Here is a 10,096-nt window from a genome sequence, read left to right as displayed (position 1 = left end):
CCCGCCGCCTCCGCCGGGCCCCGGTGGCGGCGCAAGGGACGCTGGGGCGCTCGGGTCTGCCACCTGCCGGCGGGAGCCCCCTGTAAACGGAGCCGTTTACCCCCCGGAACAGGTTCGAGCCTCGGGGGGACTCGGAGGGATGAGTTGGGGGCAGCAGGGCCGGGCACCGTCAGACCTGCGAGGGCCCCCCTTCTGGGGTGACACCCCCACCTCTGGGGTGACACCCCCCTCGGGGCTGCCCTCCCCTCTCCCTGCAAGCAGGATGTTCCCTGCAGCCAGGTGGGTTGGTTGGTGGGGTTTTTTTTGGGGGGGACGGGGTTGTCAGGGGAGACCCCAGCGCCATGCCAGGGTCTGGCCATCCTGAGTGCCACAGCCCATATCCTACACACAGGCTGCTGCATGGAGGTGCTGCCGGGGCTGCCTCGCTTCTGGTTGTACCCCCCAAAATGGCAGGAGGTTCCGCCACCCCGCGGGAAGGAGGGGTGCTCCTCTGTGGGCTGGGCAGGCCCTGCCATGGTCCCGGCAGCAGCTGTGCCCCCACGCCGTGGTGAAGGGCCTCTCCCAGGGGACCCTCCCTGCAGCCCCAACACGCCCTCCTTGAGCAGCCATCAAGGAGGGCACAGCCAGGCGGTGGGATTTGGTCTCATCCTGTCTGTGTTTGGACATCCCCGTCTGTGTCTGGCCTCGCTGCTCGGCGAGTGACCCCAGCTCATGTTGCAAGCCCCGTGCCCCAGCCCAGCCCAGCAAGGCACCTGCTTTTCTGGTCAAACCTGGCTTCAGCGTCGGGGAATGTGGGTGTGATGGTGCGAGCACAGGTTGCCTTTCCCCAGCAGCTCCTGGCGCTTGCAGCCTGATCCTGCTCTGCTCCCCGAGCCTGCCGGCACCTTCAAGAAGCAAAGCAGGAGGAGGAAAGAGAGAAGCTGCAGCTGAGCAGGGGCCGAGAAGTGCAGCTCTACAGGGACCCCAAATTCCTGCACTGTCCATCCCCTCACCAAAAGGACCGAGCTAGCGTGCAGCAAGGGAGCTGGGGAACAAAAATGGGCGAGGGAAGGTTTCGTAGAGGCAAGAGACATTTTCCCGAACTGTGTGTTTGTTTGTGCTCAGGTCAGAGCCTTCCCAGCCCTGGAGAGGTGCTGCTGAGGAGCTGCTTACTTTGGCCTCACCCAAGAGGCCTTAGCCCAGGGTAGAGCAGCCCTGAACACTGCCCTGTTTGTGCTTTGGGAAGGGGCGTTCATGGCCATCCTGCCATGGTGGGAGCAGGCAAAAGAGCTGATGGTTGTTTTCCCCGCAGAGCCCTCACACGTTTCCCTTCGCACAGGCAGAAGCCAGACAGCACTTGCCACGAGGGACTCTCCAAGCAAGACCCCACCTCATCCAGATACGTGCAGAGCAGCAGGTAACCCCCACACTGCTGATGTGCCTTTGGGGGTGCCTTGGGCTGTGCCAGCCTGTGGTAACATCTAAAAAGTGCCATCTCCCAGCCCCTTATCATTGCACTTGTGCTGCTGGGCAGGAGCAGCTGCTCACCCTGTGCAGGTACTCTGTGCCAAGGGGCAAACCTGGCAGCCTCCAAGCCAGAGTGGAACTGGACTCAGTTTTAGCTGCCCAACCTAAAAGCCCTCATCCCCATTCTTTGCACAGAGCCATACAAATGCCTCCCTGCGCACAAGCTGGTGCCCAGAGGGACAAAGAGTGCTGCCAGCTCCTGCAATTGCTGGCGTTGCCTTGAAGCCCAAGGGCCTGGGAACTCGAGATTTTGATCAAAATGTCATTCTCCCAAAGTTGCAGAGTAAAGCCGGAGCATGCAGGAGAAAAGCTCGGAGGGCAGCGTGCCCCTCCTGCTCCCCTGAGAAGTGCCACGGCCACCACAGTGGAGGGATGCCACCTCCCATGGGCACGGGCAGGGCAGCACTCCGCTCTCACTGCAAGTGTATGTAACCATGATGCTCTGGGGACCGGGAACTGTGGGCTGAGCTGGGCTCTGATGTGGCCTTGATGTGGTCAGGGCCTTCTGGAAACCCCAGTGGAGGGGGGAGAATAGAGGCAAGGGTGTGTATTGTGCCCCTTGAAATCTTCTCTGCTGTGGGCCACCAAAGTCCCCCTCAGAGGCAGGGAGGGGCAGGAGACTGCTGCTGGTCGGTGACTCGCAGCATCCCTAAGCTGTGTCAGGCAATGCCAGCCACAGTGGCAGCAAAGCAAAGCCCCTCTGCACCCTTGGCAGTGACAACCCAGTGCCAAGACCCATGGGGCTTGACATACCACTGGGCGCTTGGGAGACCCCAGCGGGCTCCAGCACAAAGAGGCTGCCACTGCTGCACTGCCACTGCGTCCCCACGGGAGGGGACAGTGTGTGCTCTGCCATGGCATGAACCTACTGCCCACAATCCAAAGGGCAGCTTAGCCCTGCCCGGGTGGCCCAGACTTTGGCTGCATGGGAATGACTCACCTGCCTGTACACAGTCTTAGTGACACCTCCCGTGGGACCTGCCACGTCACTCTCCGTCCCTGCGGGTCAGAGGGGATGTGTGCTGTGGAGTCACCCCTCCGTCCTCCCAGGGCTACGTGGCTGGCAGGGCTCCCTTGGCAGGGACAAGCAGTAGCTAATGTCAAGGATGCAAAAGCCCTTTGTGAGCATCTTAATTCCCACTCTGGATTCCATGCCACAATGTTGGAGAACGGCTTGCAGAGAGCGAGGCCATAGCTCCCTGCAGGAGCTGGTCGGCCATAGCTCCCTGCAGAAGTTGGTCCCAGCCACCTGAGGTAAACAAAGGAAAGAACCCAGGGTACAGTTATGTAAACAAGGATGAAGACCCAAGGCTCAGTTGTGCTAGCGAGGATTGTTGTGAGAACACAGAGATAAGTTGGGGGCGCACTACGACCTTGGGGGGTGAAGAGAAAGCAGCCCTGGGAGAGAAGCAGGTTTACAGCTAGGAAGATGTTTATGCATACCAGAGGTGCCACAAGGGGCTGGTATATTATAATGTGACTTTTTAGATGTACCCAATGGCTGAGATATTATAATGTAGTTTTCTTAAATGTATCCAATAGAGTTGCAAGTAGTGTATTGTAGACTGCTTATATAAGGTGTGATCTCTTTCAATAAAGTTGAAGCTTCCTCCGCCCGCCGCACCACAAGATCTCCCTCACCTCAAGATTAGGTTTCCCCGAGTTCCACTGGGGGATGGTGAGTGCTTTGAGACCCTTTGCTGAAATGCAGGAATGAGGAGGTGGATGCCATGGCACTACAAACTCTGTATATGTTGAGGACCTGTTGGCTTGGCTGTCCCCTGCCCTTTGCAAAGGGACCCCACTATGTCTGCCAGGCTCCAAATGTTTGAATATGCTGCTAAAGCTGTTTGGAAGGAAAGCTGGAAAAGGTGACAGGCTGGGACTGAAATAGCTGTGACTGATCTAGGCCTCCACTGAAGATATTTGAATATCAAAGTATCGAGGGCACTGCACCCCCACTGCTGGCTCAGGGCTGCCTCCAGGTGTGCCTGCTTCTCCTCAGGGTGGGACCATCACTTGTGTCGCAGAGAAGTAGGCTTCGAAATAACTAAAGAGCACACCCTGCTTAGGGTTTGAGCTTGTCTGAGGCTGCATGGGTGAGGGTGGATCCTGCACCTCTCCATGTCCCTCAGCTGGGGCTCTTCCCCTGCATCCTATCTGTGTCACACTGCAGGGGACAGGGCTGCCCCAGCAGCAAGTCTGCAGTGGCACCAGTGGCTTTGCAGGCTGCCTTGGCGGTGCGGGCTCCATCCTTCTTGTGGTCCCTCTGCAGCCAGTGGTGTTTGCAAGGGTTTTGCTGTGTGTCCCGGGCTGTGGCAGCAGAGCTGAGTCCGTCCATGGGCCCCAGGTAGCAGGACAGATGGACCCAGCGAGTGCAGCTATGGATGCTCAGTCTTAATTTCTCTGCCAAGCAATCCCCCAGCATTCTCCTTTGACCCTGGAGCAAAATCCTCCCTCCACAGGAATGTTTTTCAGGGGGAGTTTGGCACAGCTCCAGGTGCTGAATTTTTCCATGCCCAGAGACCGTCTCCTGCCTTAAATGGCCCCATAACATGGGCTGCATCTGCTCTCCTGCATTCACGTATTTAAGGATTTTTTGGATTCAGTTCCCAGCATGGAGCGGGACACCAGCCCAGTGCCTCACAGTTGGGCTAAGCCCCATGGGGGGATTCTGGGGAACATGGGGCTGGTTGCCCTGGAGTCCCCTGCAGCAGCATGCCCAGGCACAGGGGAGTCCGGTGCTGCTCCAGCTCTGCCAAACATCTCTCCCTTCCCTGTGTGCAGGTCAGATTTCCTAGATCCAGGTCTGCATCCTGGTCCCAGGGGAACCTGGGCCACCAGCAGCACGTGAGCCAGCAGTGGCATCCCCTGTGCAGGTGACCTTGCTGTGGGCAGCCCATGCCACCAAGGGATGCTCCTGGGCCCTCGCAGGCACAGCTCTTGCCACAGCCTCACTGGCCAGACCCAGCTGGAGCTGCCCAGACCCCTGAGCCCTCCTGCTCTCTGCAGCATCTTCCACCACCCAGGAAGCCTCCCTGCAAGCTCAGGTGAGGGATGCTCTGTCCCATACAGGCTCAGCAGAGTCCCCACTGGCCCCAGCCATGTGCCACAGTGCAGCCAGGGCAGGGAGGATGCCACAATCCCTGCAGGTCTCCATCCCAAGGCCGGACAGTGTAGGAGCACCAGGAGCTCCTGGTGGGGATGTCACCAGTTTCTGGTGTCAAAGTTCCCTGTCCCAGGCAGGTCACTTCCAGAGCATGACCTGCCCTATGGAGAGAAGCCTGCCTCTGGGCACAAGGCAGGACCTTGCTGTAGACCCCATGGAGGCATTCCTGGGTGAACAGCCCCTGCCCAGGACTGAGAGGACCTAAATGGTGGTGAGTTGTAGTTCCCTCGTGGCAGCATCCTAGGGGCATGGGGGACAGGCTGGGCAAGACATGGGGGCTTGCAGGGGAGAACAAGGGTGGTGGGAAAGGAGCAGAGCAGCCAGAGGGAAACTAGTCCCCTCCCAAGCCATAAGCTGAGACGAGGAGGTACCAAGGCTGCTGGAGAAACCCAGCAATGCTGCTTAGGGCTGGGGAGAGCGGTCCAGGAAATTGGGATTGGGTCTGAGGAGCCTGGGCTGGACCAGCATCTGTCAGAGTAAGGTTTGGGATTTGCTGAGTGTGTTGCAGAGGAAGAAGAATGAGAAAGCTGCTGTGGATTTGGGTTGAGGAGCTGGGTTAGGAGAAATACGATGTGGAAAGGCACACACTTGTAGGGACGCAACCTCTGGAAGTCACAGCCTCTGGGGCCACTGAGAAACTGAGCTCCCTCAGTCCTGGCATTCCCCAGCAATCAGCAATCCTGGCATTCCTCAGCAATCAGGATTGGTGAAGCCCCATGGCAAAACACCCTCCTCACCACCCATGCTGAGCTCCAGGGAGAGGGATCAAGCCGGCCTGGCTGGAGTCCTGGCCAGCTCCAGGGCAGTGTGTCTGTAGGGTCCTGTTTTGTAGGGGAACGCCATGAAGGTCAAGCTGTCACCTAGTCAAGATGCTTTTGGTTTTTAATCTGTTTTAAAAAATAATCCCTAGGGAACTGCAGCCAAAAATGACGTCAGTGATGTGCTCTGCCAGCTGCAGGGTGTTCCAAGCTGGGACAAGTCCGAAGTTCAGCTGCCCAGGTAAGCTCAGCTCAACCTTCAGCCATATGTGGCACATCCCTAACACACAGACACAGGGAGGAAACCAGACCCTGGGGGCAAAACCCAAAGTCTGCCTGTAGGACCTGAGCGTGGGTTGTCATGGAAGCTGGAAGGTGAAAAATGCCTGAGATTTGGGAGTAAGGAGGGTCTTAGGGTTCACACAGGTGCCCCCAAGACCCAGCAGAGCAAGGCTGGGGCTCTGCAACAAAGCTTTGCCAAGTGGTTTCTGACTCTTGTTCCCCTTTGTTTAGCCCCAAATTTGAAGCGTGGGGATGGGACATGAAGTGCTGACCCAGCTCTGACACAATCATTGTTAAGGCATCAAGAGCTGCAGGTGGCAAAACACTGAGAAATCCAACTCCCTGGAGGGCAAAAACAATGTACCATTGGGAAGAGCTAGTACCCAGGGTGGTGGTTGCTGGAGCCATGTGCCAGCTCTCCAGTGCCAGCTTTCCATCGCCCTGAGCCTCGTAGAGCATCCCACTTCCCTCCCCTTGCAGCTCTGGGACACAGCATGAGAGGCACGAAGGGACCCAGTGTTTTATAACAAGGTTTTTACCATCTGCCCAGGGGATATGTTTGTTCTGTATCTGTGCAGGTGCAAAGCAAGCCAAAAATGGACAGAGACGGGGACAGGGATGAAACTGCACATGCAAATGGGTGAGCTGGGGAAAAATTCGGCACATACACGAGGTTTTAAATCAGCACTTTGGCTTGGTGCACTGTGAAAGGATCCTCCTCTGTGCTCACCTTCCCACTTGACTAGTAAAGAAGCACTAGTTCAAACACAGCATGGCCTCAGCCTGGAAACACAGCAGTTTCAGAGGAGATACGCACCCCAGGAGCCCTGCCTGCCCTGTTCCTGTGAACCTGGAGCCTCCAAGCAGGAGCCTTCGTGCTTGGGAAGAGCAGTGCCATTTCCGGGCTGAGGTGTGTTTTACACATGCAGTGCTTCTCTGCAATACTAGCTCATCCTACCCCAAAATACAGGGAAGAGGGTCCCCTGGGACCGGCCCTGCAGGACATGTATGTTCCCCTGCGAGCAAGTGGGTCCCCGAGGAGTGACACTCCCTGCTATCAGCCACCCCTTCACCCGCCTCCCTATTTTTAAATATCTGCCAGAGAGGGGACAGAGCCAGAGGAGGTGGAATTTAGTTTATTTTAGTACTCATCAAAAGGGGAAGCAGCTGAGCCCATGGCATTCTCTATGTGTTTCCAGCCAGCCCTTCTCATCTCTCACCCCCACCACTCTCATCTGACAGAGGTGCTGCTGCTCCTGCACAGGCTGTGCCGCCCTCCCAGCACACTCCCAGCACTGCTGTCACAGGGCCCTGACTGCCCTCTCAGCCTTGGGAGGTTTGATTTTGTGTTGAGAAAGCCACGGATGTACCATCCTGCTGAATCACGTGCCTGCGACATTGCCCACTTTGGCCTCAATTTGCATGGGGCCATGGAGGAAACCCAGCGCCGTGTTGCACTGGGTGCTTTCCCAGCCCTTTCACTTGCCCTCAGTGTTTATGGGCAACTTCAGCCCACACTGTCCTTCCAGAAATAAAGTCCCAAAAAGAATTACACCTCCATCACCAAGTTCTGCTGTTTCTTGGTTTCTGTAGCAATATTTGCTTTTTCTTTTTGCAGAGAGCTCAGTCGGAAGCTACCGGGAAGCACCAGGGGAATAGCAGGTGCCTACCACAGTGGTTCAACCCTTGGAAAGCCCCAGGTCCCAAACCACATTTCCATCATGCAAGTAAGAGGTGTCTCAGGTGCCAGCACTCTTTGGACTTTCCCTGCTCAGCTTCCCCAAGATGGCAAGAGCAGCTCCTCGGCTGCTGACCACGTTGTCTTCTCTGGCTGGCAGCGGGCAGTCATTTCTGCACCAGCATCACGGCACTGAGCTGAGACGCTGCTGAAGGTGGGTCCCTTCTTGAAGCTGCTTTCCATCTGTTCCCAAGCACCGGCTGTAGGAAAGGTGCTTTCTGTCATGAGGGGTCTCTCTGGTCCCAAAACAGGGCCAGGAGATGCTGCGGCTTCCTGATGCACCCTGCCTGGGCATCCCTGCTGGAACAATCATTTAGTCTGCTATATCTAGACAAAGCTAAAATTCAGATGAAACCACATGAATTGAGCATACCAAATACAGATGTTTTCAAAAGTGGAATTCCCATTTCAATTAATTTTCTTCATCTTACTTAAAGTTTTGACTTTTGGGTTTTGAGACACTAAAGAGATGGCTCATAGCCAGGCAGAGGAAATCTCTCTCTGGACCTGGCTGTGCCCCAAGAGAGCTGCGGGAGGGGTCTGAGCCTGCCACAGGTGGTCCTGGCCAGGGCTCAGTCAGTGCTGCTTTTGGAAGCCACAGGACTGTGCCGCCATATCCCATACTAGATTTCAAGTCTCTTTCATGCAGAATTGAGGCCAGCTGGCTGGAGATCAGAGCAGTCGCTCTCCTACACCAGGTCATGCAGCCCCTGCCAAGTGTCACTGTGTGCCATCGTCCCTGCCTGCCAAGAGGAGAGCTGCCTGCCTCGGCGCCATCGCACACTGTCGCACCAGCCTGCGTTAAGCAAACCTAACGAGGCTCTGTGCAGAGCAAGCGTTTGTGACCTGGCCCGCAGGCATCTGCAGTTCAATCGGCTGGTCACAGTGACCACAGTCACAGCCCAGCAGCCCAGCATGGCAGCGTCTGTGTGGGGGGATGTCTGGGGCCCGCAAACACAAGGCCCTCCCTGCAGGACAGCACAGCAGCCCCAGCCCAGCGATGGTGCCTGCTGCCTTGGCCCAGGGTAAAACCCTGCAGCAATCCTCCCCCCAAATCCTGTATCTCAGAGAGACTTAATTGAGTGACGAAAGAGCAATTATCAGTTCAGCTGGAGGCAGAGTTGCTCCTGTTTGGTTTTGCAAGGAAAATGATTCCAACTCCATTTTTTGCACAGTTTGTTTCCCCTCAGTGTGAGCTGCAAAAGACATAAAAGATAGTCAGGATTTTAAAAAAGTTTCAAACTGGTTTTCTGGATTCTCTCCTGCAAGTGGTTAATGGTTCATCTAAAGTCAGGGGAAGCTCTCTGAAGCAATCTTGCAATTTACAGCTTTTCCTTTACTAAATATGAAACGGTCAGGAAATTGAACAGGAAATTGTGTCTGGAAGGAACAAAAGTTGTGTTGTCAAAACCTGCTTACGAAAAATTTACTTTATTTTAACCAGTAAGGAGCCAAGATCAATAGTCAGAAGAGGAAGAAGTTTGTGTGAATTAAATCACACGTGAAAAAAAAAAAAAACACTTGGGAAAACAAGAAGCCTTTGTAAAGAGCAGATAGGGATGAATGGAGCAGAAGGCTTAGCACCTGCAGCAACCAAACACTGGAAAGTGCTGAAAGACAAAGGCCCAGGGTGTAACCCAAGGTCAGGTGTCTGTCCAGAGCACAAACCACTGCTCTATGGCCTCAGTGCCCAAATTTCTGGGAGGTACTCTACAGCCTGTACAACACTCTGAGGTCCATCTGAGTGTCTGAGTGTGATGGACAAACTTTGCCCTCTCACTGCACATGGTTTGCAGGTAAAGCAGCAGCACGTTTTCTTTCCTGCTGCTCAGAAACACCACACCAAGGTCACCCTTGGGTGGCCTCCTCCAGCACTCTCTATCCGGGGTGCCCCAGGTTTTATACTCTGTCAGCTGAGTGATGCTTGTACCACTGCCAGTGTGACCTGTTGTACTTTGCATGCTCACAGTGTTCTGCAGCTCTGCATCGAAACCAGAGACATGGCGAGTCCTCCCCGCCCAGGAGACACAGGTACATGCATCATCGGGTGACAGGGCTCACCCTCCATGGGAACTGCACCAGCCTGCTTCATCCTGGGATATGGCCAAGAGAAATTTGGCCAAGAAAAATCAAGACCCTGCTGCAAACGTGCAGCACTTTTTGAGAACCCCATGCAAATATTTGTTCCCAGATAACCCTACAGTGCATTGGGCTTTGGGTTAATTAGGGGTTCTAGTTGGGAAATTGGGTAATCTGTAATTTTTTTTAACCATTATACTGCTCATTTTATCAGTGCTTGAGAAACAAGCTTAGCAAGTGCCGGTATGCAGGTATGTCAGAGGCAATGAATTGAGACTTCTGTCTAGCTAATGGCACCAGGCTTTTTAGGTGGATGGTCATACCTGGTGGGGACTGACTCAAAGGGGCTTTTTCTCTGGGATCCTACCCAGTCACTGTAACGGTTCCCCTGAAATGATCAGTCCTCCATGACAGCTCCTTAGCTGTGTTTCGTCTAAGCTGTATGTGATTAATCCCCAGCTGGTAACAAGACCATAGTGTGTGGGAGCTGTGCCAGTCAAGAGCAGCTCAGCAGGGTTGAGCAAGTGTGGCTTCATAGCCTTCCCACCCCCCCACCCCCCCCCC

General features: G+C 55.2%; 2 protein-coding genes across 2 annotated transcripts in view; one reads left to right on the top strand and one right to left on the bottom strand.

The window, feature by feature from the left end:
• Positions 1-10,096, bottom strand: part of PIGC (phosphatidylinositol glycan anchor biosynthesis class C) — a 15,060-nt gene that overhangs the window by 2,155 nt on the left and 2,809 nt on the right. The window contains exons 2-3 of the mRNA XM_026853670.1: positions 4,271-4,278; positions 2,447-2,450 (exon numbers count right to left, since the gene is read on the bottom strand). Coding sequence (XP_026709471.1) covers positions 2,447-2,450; positions 4,271-4,272 — 6 coding nt within the window. The 5' untranslated portion in view covers positions 4,273-4,278. The remainder of the gene's footprint in view (positions 1-2,446; positions 2,451-4,270; positions 4,279-10,096) is intronic.
• SUCO (SUN domain containing ossification factor) overlaps positions 5,038-10,096 on the top strand; it is a 49,774-nt gene continuing 44,715 nt past the window's right edge. Inside the window, exon 1 of the mRNA XM_026853669.1 lies at positions 5,038-5,042. The gene's annotated coding sequence lies outside the window, so the exon portion shown is untranslated. The remainder of the gene's footprint in view (positions 5,043-10,096) is intronic.

Source organism: Athene cunicularia (genome assembly GCF_003259725.1).
Source record: "Athene cunicularia isolate RWA chromosome 8 unlocalized genomic scaffold, athCun1 chr8_part1, whole genome shotgun sequence".
NCBI lineage: Eukaryota > Metazoa > Chordata > Aves > Strigiformes > Strigidae > Athene > Athene cunicularia.
This window is presented reverse-complemented; position numbering and strand designations above follow the sequence as displayed.